The sequence below is a fragment of the Leptidea sinapis genome, chromosome 19, assembly GCF_905404315.1.
Source record: "Leptidea sinapis chromosome 19, ilLepSina1.1, whole genome shotgun sequence".
Lineage (NCBI taxonomy): Eukaryota > Metazoa > Arthropoda > Insecta > Lepidoptera > Pieridae > Leptidea > Leptidea sinapis.
This window is the reverse complement of record NC_066283.1, coordinates 11,473,876-11,488,041: the sequence shown is the minus strand read 5'-3', so window position 1 is coordinate 11,488,041 and position 14,166 is coordinate 11,473,876. Positions and strand designations below refer to the sequence as shown.

General features: G+C 34.3%; 1 protein-coding gene across 1 annotated transcript in view; it reads left to right on the top strand.

The window, feature by feature from the left end:
- LOC126970052 (uncharacterized) overlaps positions 1-14,166 on the top strand; it is a 61,848-nt gene that overhangs the window by 32,897 nt on the left and 14,785 nt on the right. Inside the window, exons 3-9 of the mRNA XM_050815733.1 lie at positions 4,975-5,083; positions 7,012-7,036; positions 8,301-8,456; positions 9,065-9,209; positions 10,286-10,512; positions 10,734-11,232; positions 12,564-12,752. Of these exons, the coding sequence (XP_050671690.1) occupies positions 4,975-5,083; positions 7,012-7,036; positions 8,301-8,456; positions 9,065-9,209; positions 10,286-10,512; positions 10,734-11,232; positions 12,564-12,752 (1,350 nt within the window). The remainder of the gene's footprint in view (positions 1-4,974; positions 5,084-7,011; positions 7,037-8,300; positions 8,457-9,064; positions 9,210-10,285; positions 10,513-10,733; positions 11,233-12,563; positions 12,753-14,166) is intronic.

The window sequence follows — 14,166 nt, the reverse complement described above, 5'->3', positions numbered from 1 at the left end:
AAATTCCTTAGAATGTAAAATGTTATTGCCAGAGAAATGGCTTAACAATTGGCTGAATATTATTTTCTCAAAAATTTTGACTTATTGTAGGTAGAATAGAAACTGGTCTATAATTTTTAGTATCTTCTTTATCCCCTGACTAAATAATTACTGGTATAACTTTACTGTACTTTAGATAATCTGGAAAATATCCAGTATCGCAACATTCATTAAAGATAGAACATAATTGTGGAGCAAAATCTTTGATTATCTTTGCTTTTATAGCCACAGACATGCTCCATAAGTCACATTTTATTTTCCATTTAATGAGTTAAATACTTTCATTATTTCACCAGTAGTAACGTGCCTAAATTGAAATGAAACTTTGCACTCAGATACATTGCTTTTAAGTATTGATTCAGCTACTGCAGAAGAAGAATTTAGGTTATTTGAATCTGAACTTAATATTCCTGTTAGAAAAAAAGTTATCAAAAGTTTGACCGATTACCCTTCTATTTTCGACGACCACTACATGTTTTTTAATATAGATCGAATCTTTATTTGTTTTATTTTTACCTGTTTCCCTATTTATTATTGCCCAAGTCATTTTTATTTTATTATTTGATGAAACAATCTGGTCGCGAATATGGATACGTTTTGCCTCTTCAGAAAACTTATTTAAATATTTTTGAATAGCCACGCACATATTCCTTGCATACTGGATCGTTGTTCAAATTCCTAAGCTTACAGAGTTCATAAAGACGCGTTCTACTCCTATGAATGCTTGCTGTAGCCCAGTCACTGAATTTTGATTGATAGTTGATACACATCTTTTTTTCTTTAAAAATATCATTATAGTTATTTATGCAACTGTTATGTAATAAGGGGTATTAAAACACGAATGTGGATTTATCTCACTAGGCGTAGCCGAGTGTGATAATAGTATCACATGAGTGTTTTAATACCTAATTATCAACAGTTGCATACAAGACTTTATCTACACCCAAAATATAAATCCTCTAAAAGATTCTGAAACAGTTAGCTTACTGCTAACATTAAAACAGCTAGTCCTAGTAGTAACCTAATATCATCCATTACTGATTATATTATACAAATAAACTAAGTATTAATGAAAGAATTATTTATTTTAGTAGTAATTTACATTTTGTATAGTGCAATAATTAAAATTCACTTGAATATTATGTTCTTTTGGAAATTAATCGCTCATTTTTTGTAAACAAAACAAAAAAAATATCGAAGAAAAATGGCGGGGATTCGAATAACCTATTTTTTTTTACGGCGCGCGACGTTCTGGTAGTGTGGAACGTGCGTAAACCAAAATGTTCTTTTTTTGAAATTCATACAGATGCCACGCATCGAGCAATAAGAATGTGGCTGTCTGTTAAAACTTGCATGAAGGGAATGAAAAAAAAAATAGGAGTGTTGATATGAAATTCAGTACAACATTCTTTTGGATGATGTAATGGTTATTAGAACATATTTAGGTGTTTTAATGTTGGCAATAAGCTAACTGTTTCAGAATCTTTAATAGAGGATTTAAAGAATGGGTGTAGATAAAATTATTTACGCAATAAATTAATAAATGTGTAGAACATTTGATTTGGGTCAGATTGTTTTACAATATTATTATTATATTCAATAAGTTTTTGAGCAATATTAGATTGGAAAAATTTGATTCGATATTTTGATATGGGTCTACAAAAATTTTTTTATTCTCAGTAGTTTTTTTTTATATTTAATACAAATTTGTTGCTCACAGTGATATATTGTCAATGCAAGTAGAGGGTGAAGAAGTTATTCGTGTTGGCTCATTAAAAGTGTTTATCATATACACCTAAAAGAATGACAATTTTTAAATGAATTTCTTGATCTTACAGGCCGGTCTTATAGTCGTAGTTAAATGCGATAAAATAGAACGCTAGATTATTATGAAAAGAGATTGTAAGAAAAGTACCTCGCATTGGAGTGTCAATATTTTGTCTTATAAAGTAAAGTCATATAGTTAAATTCCTAATAAGGTTACATCCTACTACATAATACCTAATATTATGTATTCCATTAGGACAAAAAAGTTAAAATATGGCAGGAAACGGATAAAACAAAATTTACAACCCACAAACAAAATAGTTGTAAATATCTTCAACTGTTGTAATCTGTATAATGTTATACAATTATATATTATTTATTAGTCTTTCTATATTTACATATTCTTTAACACATTCTATATTCTCATAATTGAAAACTATATGTTAATCCTATTATTTTAATTTATTCACAATCCTCATTTGTTAGATAGTTTAGATCATTGTTATCATACCTACCAATTTTTTGTGTTTTGACAAGGCCTTCAACGGAGTACATGTTTGATAAAACGTGTATAAATACTTAAATATAATATATTATTTAGACTATCATTATTTTTTTTACTTTAAAATGAAAAAGTGTTAATATTGGGCCTTTCTAATCTTCTCAATCATCTGTAGCGAAAACCATAATTTTAGGTCCACCTTACCAAAATCTTTTAAGATAGAAAACATTACGTAATAATACGAACCCAGATGAATAACTTGATTTAAAGTTATAGTCGGGATAATTAAAACCACCTAGCTATATTATATACTTTAAAAAAGAGTAAGCGGCAGGAAAGTCTTAAGGAAAGTTGTTCGATATGTGTGCCATGACGCGGGCGTGGTTGTGTTGCGAGGCTGGCTACTGCGTGACAATCACACATCGTAAAGAAAGTGAGTTGTGAGTAACTGTGTGTGTGAGCGTGACGTCACTCATTCACCAGACAACGCTTGATCTCAACTTTACAGCCTGTCGAATATAAGTTGGCGCGCGGCAAACAATATATGCGCGGCAAAAGTGTGCTTAAAGACAACGTAATACCATTATTCCTTAACCATGTGTCAACTGTTACTGTCCGAATAAAATGTGAACTAAATAAATGTTTTACATTGCTGTTTATTGATTAAGAATAACTTAATCAACTGTAGTAAATGTGGCAATGTATAGATGTAGTAGTCGAAGCTTATTATGGTGTCATTTATGGCATGATCCAAGCTACTAGCGTTATTCTTCAAGCATATTATAATATAGTTGTATTGTAAGACGATAATAATGTATAGTCGAGTATAGTCCGCTACCAGACCGCGTCCGATGGTTCGGCCGGAACAATTCCGACCATGTGTTAATAATATGACACATTACGATTTTATGATGATACGATCATGTCACTTACCATAAATACCACGAATTGTGACTCTATTTTACTACTTAGGTCTTAGATTAACAATTTGTCTCCACTGTTTTCCAACTAGATACCGCAGGCGTAGTCGCAACCTGTGGGCGTACTCGAGCCAGTCAACAATATACGACGGCAACGTGCCACATGCTCTGTTACTAACAACTAAAAAATATTATAAAGCTGCAGTGTTTGTTTGTTTGAACGCGCTAATCTCTGGTACTACTGGTCCGATTTGAATGATTCTTTCAGTGTTGGGTAGTCCATTTATCGAGGAAGGCTATGTTTGTTTTCTTTTTCAAAATTAGGGATCCGTAATAAAATTGCTATTTTGTAACACAAGGTGTAAAATCGAAAACCTATTTTTGCGTGCGCTGCAAAAACTATTGACAATAGAACAAAATGATGTACAGGCTATAATATAGGCAATATTTTATTACATATAAAACTTTCGCGTGAATTATACTTTATATGGCAAAACAACGTTTGCCGGGTCAGCTAGTTTAAACTAAAATGCCGGGTTGCGTTGTGAAACTTTGTAAAAATAATACTACAAGAAATAAGAAAGACACTGGGGTTACATATCTATAGTAATTATTTTGTATTTTATTTATTTCAATATAAAATAACAAAAAGCGTAGGTAGGAACACAAGCATCTAATAGTTGCCGTAATAAAAAAGCTATTGTTGTTAGGTATCATTCTAGTTGGAGCACAGCGGAGACCAAACCTTAATTTAAGTGTCAACCCTTATTTGTCATGAGAGGTACTTTTTATAGAATAGTTATGTTTGAATGATGAAGAGAATTGATGCAATTCATATTTTATAAGAAATTGTATATTATAAATTAAATAACCAAACGAGATTACATTTCATATTTTAATTCCATTGAACACACCTTCTGGTATGTCACCGTCTGTATTCTGAGATCCAAATAAAGATTTTAACAAAATTACCACATTTTTCTAAATGCAATATTGCCACGGGACAAAAAAAAACAGTAGATAAGTTTTAAGTTGGTCTCTTCAGGCAAATCTTCGAAACAACTCGACTGATGAGAATTTAACAGACAATTCATAACATTCGTAAATTATGTTGCAGAAAACAATATCTTGATGATGGTGATGGTTAAGAGGATAAACGAGCTTACGGGTCCTTAGCCTTATGTTAAGTGATCACCGCCGCCAACATTCTCCTCTCTCCAACACCAGAGGAATCACAGGAGCCTTGCCGGCTCTTTAGTGTGCTTAAGTGTATGCCGTATTTTTGGAAGGTCCCTAACCATGTCGTATCGTCCCGGAAACACCGTACACGGAACTCATTCCACAGCTTTTTAAAACGGAAGAAAGTTCCTTGAAAACCGCACCGTCAAGGAACACCACACAGCCAGGTGGTGGGAATGATAATAATATCATAATATCATAATATGTGGCGTGTCGCGCGAAGGTGATATTCGGCGGCAAGAATCAGGTGAAAAACCTAGTAACTTATTGTATTTTGATTATATAATTTAGTACTTGTTTCATTCAAATCAATTTAAAAACGTAATTAGTCATATGATTACAATAATTCGTCGAAATCTACGCAAGCAAGTCCGGGCGCCCGCTAGTTAATATAGAAATGTAATGCGCATAATTGATAGGTTACAGCCACGTTATAGGTAAGACACCGACAAACAGTATCATTAATATTGTAATTGTAAAGTAGAACACCGTTTGTTACCGTTTCAGGTTGGAGACCAGTTGGTGAGCGTGAACGGGTACAGAGTGGACGACGCGGTACACTCCGAGCTGGTCCATTACATCACATCGCAGGCCAGGCTCAAGATCAAAGTTAGACGTGAGTTAGATTAGCTGCACCGTTACTCTTATGTCACGACCATTTGCAGTGTATAACCACAAGGAGACGCCATCTCAATTAATGATATACATCATTGTATGCTATCTAGAAGAATTGAATCATAATTCAGATTTTTTAGGAAAATATAACGTGGTGATGAGAATTTTTTAATCATCAATTATAGGGAAAAAAACCTCTTTGATAGTCTAGCTCTTCAATCGTAAGAGTAGGTAATCTGACATTTAGATAAATGTCAGATTACCTACTCTACAGATGTCATGTATTATATTTTTGTTGTGTTTAAAAAGAGCGTGAAAAATGTTTGAAATATTTTGGATGATTTTACCACTCGGAGGCTTCTCTGCACAAGATGCTGTCTACGTGGGTATCATAGCAACGCCTTTTTATGACGTGGAGTACAAGTGTGTAAGAAATATTGTATTTTAGCTAGAAGGGAGCTATAGCTACGAGTAGCATAACTTTAAAAGTACAATTGTGGTGGCGCTCAAAATTTTGGCTTCAGTGATGAATCCCTCGTATCGGGGTTTTTTAACTATGGTCAGGTTACGATACTCAGGGTCATACCAGCAGCTGAATTCCACCACCGGACATAACGGCCGGCAACGCTCTTGTGATTCCTCTGGTGTTGCAAGAGAATGTGGGCGGCAGTGATCACTTAACACCAGGTGACCCGTATGCTCGTTTGTCCTCCTATTCCATAAAAAAAATTAACGTCGAAATGTGAAATTCCACCCGCGCATCATGTTTATATCGGTCATTCCGCAATCGCGCGATTCGTACAACACGTTTTGCCCACTGCAGTATTCCCGAACCAATACGACTTAGAGAGATTGAATCAGCAGCACAACACCTCTGACATTTCGGATGATCATCACAAGAGCGTTTGTCCCCTCGTATATAAAATAATGTTTTTCACGGAACGCTTCGAGTCAATGCCGTCTTCGGTTGGTTGTATACTCTAAGCACTATAATAAACGCATCGAGACGTGCCACAAAAACATCCCTGCTCTGTGGTCAGGGCACATTAACCGCTCGGTTCCAGTCTATGTAAGTGTGATGTATTCTTACATTATACCGCACAGTTATATTTATCATTTGTTGTAACTTCTACGGTTATTACTAAGATACCTTTTTGCTATGATAACGGTATTCATATACAATTGTTATAATCGCACTCATTTTTTAATTTTTATTTAAGTATTTAGAAGAAATGGTCATATCACATTACACTGTATAGGTACTTAGTACATTATTTTTTATGTCAATAAAGGACGAGACGAGCAGGACGTTCAGTTGGTGGTAATTGATACGCCCTGCCCATTACAATGCAGTGTCGCTCAGGATTCTTGAAAAACCTAAAAACTCTTAGCGGCACTGCAATTGCGCTCGTCACCTTGAGACATAAGATGTTAAGTCTAATTTGCCCAGTAATTTCACTAGCTACGGCGCCCTTCAGACCTACACACAATAATGCTTACACATTACTGCTTCACGGCAGAAATAGGTGCCGTTGTGGTACCTTTAATCTAGCCGGCTTCCTGTACAAAGGAGCCTCCCACTGTTAATAATAGTGAGCCGATTTCTCCGCAAAATTCTTAATGTATTTATAGCCGTAGCCGTATTAAGGCTTATTACAATTATCATGAGACGTTTACAAATAGAAAGTGGTTCTATTTGTAAATTATCTTACGACTGTAATCATTGTATTGTCCCGCTTAACAATTGTAAAATAATCTACATCAATAAATGCCGTATCGGGTTATAAGTGTAAGATAATAAATAAAAAAAAATCCCGCTGTCAATCATCCAGTCACAATATATAATTGGTAGTAATTACTACTAGTAGTTGTTATTGATGAAGCCAATGTGGCCACCAACCAGTGCAATAATGAACGTTGTTGTTTCAGATGTCGGGATGGTTCCTGTGCAAGAGTAAGTGACAATTAATCATTTTTGATTTATTTTATTGATAATGAGAACTCATTGGCTATTGTGCTAAGAAGCAAGACATAGTAGATTGTTAACCAAGGGTCGAAAGAATCAATTCCCGAGGTATTTAGACTCATGAGCGCAGCGAGGGCGGCTATAGTCCGAGTAGGAATTTATTATTTCGACCCGTGTTAAGCACGCTACTTTTCATTTCGAATATGAGGAAAATAAAACTAGTTGTTTATCTAAACTATTTAATAATAATATATAATAAAATTAGTAGTACCTATTTAAAAATAATTGTCAAAAGGACAATTTGTGAAATTAAATTGGAATGTTTATGCTGTTTGATATATGATTATGACAAATTTGGCTGTTCTGGATATCTGTAAAAGTAGGAGATTCTGCTATTACATCAGACGATGGATTCCATGGCGGAGTACCCTGGAAGTTGTCGGCTAAGGCGACATGGGCGTATTTTCTTCCCGTTATCTTGTTATATAATTGTCAATATAGAGACAATACTATAGATTCTAATATTAGAAAAGCATGTTGGTCGAGTGGTACCTACTACCTTATAGATCAAGAAATAATCGGAACTTAATTTGATGCCCGCGAGATACGAGTATGTATTTCTTAATATATGATAAAATTATTATAGTTTTTATTTTGTTTTATAATAACAAAGAAACCAAAACTTTAAAAGGGGGCTTTAAAATATTTCATTTAATAGCAAAACAAGGCGTACAGTTTCGGAGTCATAATAAGAAATGTGTATGGGAACAAATTCTTGTGAGATTCATAAAAATCATTATATTCTATTGAAACTAATTTGTATAGCTAGTAGTTTGAAATTTTCTAACAAAAATGTATGAATCCTGGAAATTGCCCTTTTAATTAGTATCTGCTAAAACTACAATTTGGGGGAGGCCTTTGTCCAGCATTGGACGTCTTCCCACTTCCGTTCTATAGAGATAAAATGTGCATAAATATATTTAGCCCTCAGATTGATGTTTTTTTGGTTTTATGTTCGGATATAATAACATTTGCCGCTAGTAATAGTTAAAATAATAATTTACCTATATTTTATGTTTTAGTAGTAATATATTCTCGTCAACGGTTGAAATAGAAGTATGCCGATGCCAGGCAGACATCGCCTTTTATAGACATCTTCACCCTCTCCTCGTGTCACTTTTTACAATATACACACGTGTACTACATCTTCAGTTTTTTTGTTAATACAATTCCTTGTATTTTCATATTATAGTAAAGCGTACGAGCCTCTGTCGTGGCACTTTATATCAGAGCGAACATCTCTGTCTTCGGAGGTGTCATCTTCTCCCACTCTCTGCCACAGCACTGATCACGTGACAGACCTAAGACTCTCCATCTTGGTGCCAGCGAGAGCTAAACTCGGCTGCGGGTGAGTCACATTCTATGTAATTAAATAAGTTTACTACCACAAATATACAGTCAACTTGTAAAAGCATAGAGCAAAATGCGATATAAATAATAAATTATATGGCATTATACAATTATTACGTAGTAGTAGGAAGGATTAGCAATGGGATCACCATTAAGTCCAATTATGGCTGAAATATTTATGGATAATTTTGAGTGTAATTACGTGGTGAGAGACCCACATATCCTATTTTATTACCGATACGTTGACGACATAATAATTTGCTGGACAGGCACCGAACGTCAAATCGATCTATTCATTAATAAAATTAATAAGATCCACCAAAAAATAAAGTTTAAATTGGAATTCGAATCAAACCAATCTCTAAATTTTTTGGATTTAACATTAACAAGAGTAAATAATAAATTAGAATTCCAAATCTATAGAAAGCCGTCATATACAGATATTGCTATTCCCGCGTCATCTTGCCAATTATTACGTAGTTAAAAGAGTTTAGAATCAATTTTCGCAACAAAAGAACAACTTATAATCTTGCTTAAATTTGTGTACATTTTGTGTAACTACACAAATAAAATAATTGCTATTCTCATTATTTCATATTTTTGCAGAATACTTAAAGGTCCCGATTGGAAGCCGGGTATATATGTACAGTTTGTGAGAGAAGGAGGCATCGCAAAGGAAGCTGGATTGAGGCCTGGTGATCAAATACTATCATGCAACGGATCCGATTTCTCTAAAATTTCTTTTAGTGAGGTAAAGTTTCAATTAAATTCATACTAATATTATAGGCTGAGGAGATTTTTTAATTTTAAAATGACATCCTTCACTTCTGGTATTAATTATACTAATTTGCACCATAATTCACGAACGATGCGGGACTAGAACCCGCGCCTCTCGAGTTCCGTCTTAGCGCTCTTATCAGCCACAATCTGAAAGTTGAACAAGACATACCAAAATTTCGGTCGATGTGTCACTTGGACGGTAGGTTCAGTTGGTAAGAGCGCTCGGACGGAACCTGAGAGGCGCGAATGCGAGTCATCATATCTGATAATAAATCCCTGAATTATGTTACAAATTAAATTTGTAGATTTTTCATAGTTATTTGAACTGAATATTTCAGTTTGATTTGAATAATTTTTAAAGTGATGGCCAGATTTATGAGACTATCTATCTATAGTCCGACAACTTTGTGCGCGACCGTCCCACGGGCTGACAGACGGTGACTACACTAGTGTGTCAGCCACTCTAAAATTTTGATTTTTTAAAATAAATTGGAATACAACGTGCCCGCAGACTGTTTTTTTGCATACACTGAAATAATAATAAACATAATGATACGTCAATAGAGTGTCCTAAAAATATTTACTGTGTTGTGTTGTTGAAAGTTCTTGTTTCGAAGGTCTTCAGCTCATTCAATCTGGAAGCAAAGAACATATTCAAAATTGTAATGTCGATAATTTTATAATGCGCGTCGTGCTGTATTGCTTGTAAACAAGGGACACCAATAATGATCGAAAGAATCAAATACCTGAAAACTAGTGTTGGTAATGAATGGGCTTTTGCTTTAAGAATTGAAGTCTCAAATATATTGTTTTTTTATAGAAGATGGTGCAAACGGGCAAGAGGCGCACGGGATGGGGAGTGTGAGACAGCCGCCCATGTGTTGCCGGCCTTAATGGTGGGAGTATGCTGATTATTATCGAACCCACGAATAAGATAGGGATTAGGCGTCTCTATTGACATAAGCCAATAGTAGTTTAAAATGTGTCAATTTAAGGCTTAACACTTAAATATTATGAGTAAACCAATAAACAATATAATTTGTTCAGGCTGTGTCAGCAATGAAAGCTAGCGGTCGTCTCGAGCTCGTCATCAGGGAAGGTGTCGGCTTAGAGCTGGTCTCACCAGAGAGCTCTGGGTACAACAGTTCTGCGTCATCAGCGGCGGGTGAGAGAAGCCCCGCATCTGTCGCATCCATCGTACCCCTCGCTCCTCCGGCCACGCTGAGGAGACGGCTGGCCAGTGTCGCTGAAGAGGCTGCCGATAGGGCTGATAGGTTTGTGTGTTTCTGTACATGGTGTGTTTTATGACCTAATGGCATTAAATTATATTTTGTTCTTGTCCGTATAATTACATCAACAGAAAATATTCTATATAAAATAAACTTTAGACAACCTTTAATACAATTGTAGTGATAGTAAGCTTTCTTTAAATATTAATATAGTGTAAAAAATTTTGATTTTTTTCCTACTAAATTGTGTTTCTTTTCCATTATAGACTGACAATGAATCGAATAAAAAGGCGAACTTGGGACAGTCTAGATTTTGAGTGGAATAATGGCAATATACACAATTTTGATTCGCCATCCGACATAGAACCTGATTACGACTCCCCTAGTATACCAAATAACCCTCACACATTTGAAAATAAGAGCAATATTAGGAATAAAGTGAAATCTGAATACGAAGCAGCAAAACCAAAACCACCTTTAAATAGAACTATTATAAATTTAACTGAAGATGGTGCTACTATACAATGTAGCTATGACAACAACTCTAGAAAGAATAATATGTTTGCTCAACAACCAAACAGAGACAATGATAAGAAAACAATAGTTGTAGAAGTTCATCATAATATGAACGCACCTCAGAACGGTAGCCCGCATTGCAAGTACCCGCAACCACCCGAGAACGAGCTTAATTTAGACACAACAAGTATTTCTAGTTCTGCCACGCTATCCAGTGCCATTGTAGAGGAAATACAAAGAAGAAAACTGGTAAGTGTATTTAAAAACTAAATCTGTTCTATATATTATGTGTATAATATTGCTATGATCAATTTTATTAAGTATTCTGTAAACTGTAAAGCCCATGGTCGAGGTTGCGCTTATAATTTTCAATGTATGTATTCTCTGGTTTATTGTTCTTTTATTTTAAAGACAACTTCTATTCCATAGATTTTTTACCCATTTATTGGATCAATTTGTCATTTTTCCATCCGTACTACAACATCTTCCCTATAACAGATACTTTCATAGGAACAAAAGGATATTTTTATACATTACACGAGGAACAAACATAAACTTCTTATGCTTACTACTCGGTTACGTCGAGATAGAATGTCTTTTATTGGGCGACGAATATACTTTTACAACATGATCCCAGAAAATGTATAAAACAAAATATGTGTTACCAAATTCAAAATAATTGTTAAAAACGTTTGTTTCGTAAAGAAAACTATAAAATAAATGATTTTCTGAATGATACCACAGACTGGGAACGAAGCGTACGCCCGCAGGCTATTTAATTATAAATTTTATTGTACGATACTACACAATATATTGTTACTAAATTAAGAAAAAAATAAGGCCGCTGTGTTTCTTCCGCCCGTTCTTCTCAGGTCTGAGGCGTACTGTTTCGAATGGGTGGTAGTTTTTGACGTTCAATAAATGATTTTAAATCCTATTTTGAATAAAAATAATTGAATTTGAGTATGATTAAGACTGAAAATTTAGTAATATAGTTGCTGAGTGATCTTCCCAAGAACAAGAGACCTTTTTGGAGAGACTAAGTAGTATTTAAAGCCTTGCAAACAATCTGATACAAAACCAAAATCAATCTCTTGCAAAGGTCTTTGTTTAGCAGTGGACGATGATGACGATGAAACGAACTTAAGGAAACATAATTCATAGCTTTGTGGTAATTACTTTTCTATAGTGGCAGTGGATGAACAGCATCCAATATGATAAGGTGCAAGTCTCTATAGATTACGTGGTAGCATTTGATTACGTAATACATAAAACATGTGATCCTATAGAGTATAGACACTTAAGAGTAACTGCTCTAAATTCCCATTTAAAATAAGTTTGTCATATTGACATAATTCAAAACAATTGCAGAAAATTTCTATTAGTATTAAAAGTCTTTTGTATTTTATTATTGCCATTGAAATCATGTTCATATTTTATAACCCCAGTCTGGAACATTGAATGCGGTGCAAAATCGATTATATTTCTCATATTATTTGGACTCAGTTATTCTTGAATATTTCAATGTGAAAAACCAATTTTATTTGAAGTTTTTTACATTTAATAAAATATTATCATAGAATAAGAAGAAGCCGACACCTGAAAACGAAAATCAGAGTACGACGAAAAAACGCAATGTCCAGAAAATAGACATTGATGATGATAAGAAGAAACACCATGATGCCCTGATGAATGAATTTAAAAAAGTTCACAAGAAAATGTTTGCTAACCAAGAGACGGCGGAAGTAGCCGATACCCCAGATAACAAGGTAAGTCTGACAGTAAGTGCACATAGCGCGCGAGTTGAGTCGGGGCCCGAGTGGGAGCATCTTCCCTCGCGCGTCTGTAGTGTAGTGCTGTACCGTATTTGACCATCTTTGACAGTTATTGTATGCTTAACGTGTTATCGCGTTTATAATGAAGTTGCAACCCCGTATTTAATAATGGATGATCCGAGTTCTTAATAGAGAATACTTTTTTTTCATTTATGTTAAGAAAAATTGAAGCTATGTTTAAATTCACATTCCTAATTTCACATTCATTGTCACATTCCTAAACTCTGCATTCAACTCGCACGCTATCTGTTAATTGTATTGTACTTAACTCTCACTTATGATACTTGTACTATTATATTATATTCTTTGCTTATGAATTGTACTTGTTACGGGTTTTATTTTGATAAACGGATGCTTTATAGGATCATTTCGTTTATAGATCAAGATTCATTTAGATTTTAGGTCAAAGAATCAACTTATCAACAACAAAATCTTAGCGAATGTCACAATTATATTACTTTTTACCACCACACAATTTGAAATGAATATTTACATCTTCAATCAATTTCTGTAACAGTCTTGCTCTTGGGAACACAGTTATCTGTCGAAAAAGTATGAATGACTAAAAAGTGATATCGGTACCTACTAAAAGTGATACTGACGTACAAACGTCCGCGACCACTTTAAATCTGGTAGAAATAAAATCAAAGCTGGAAAAAGGGTATCATCGCTCATGATTAAAAATTTGTGAGGTTAAAGCAAATACATTCACAACGGTAAAGAAAACCGTGTGGATTATATCGTGTATAGGGACGAGTGGATACAATGAAACGAAAAAAGCATTAACATTTATAAAAAAGAAATATATTAAGAAAACTCAACTTATTTTTTCAATTACCATACTTTACTTAGTCATCTAAAAATCAGACACAGAACCGAGATCAAAAGTTAATCCTAACCCTATAAAATAGGGTTATAAAATAGGCCTTGCCACTGTTTCATTGGACCTCAGGTACGGGATACATTGGAACACACACTGGAGTGCAATGAAACATACGTTTTATGCATCAAGACAAATATAAAATATCAAAATAAACTAAAACAATGATAATACTTAGGTGTAATAAGAAGAATGTGTAAATATAAACTATCGCTTAGCCTCGAACTAGGTGACAGTAAAACAAATTCTATGTCATCTTTTGCAACAGAAGGTAGGTCACATTGTAGGTCACTCATCTTTTTTAGCTTCGTCGCAGATAACTATTAATATCGTAGTATTATTTTCATCAGCAGCTGATAATAAAATGAACAATGTATAATGAAACACAGTTTTCATTAAACCCCGTTTCATAGTGCCCCGACTAGCTAAAAGAAATTTAAATACGAACTGTCAACATTTTTACTTTGA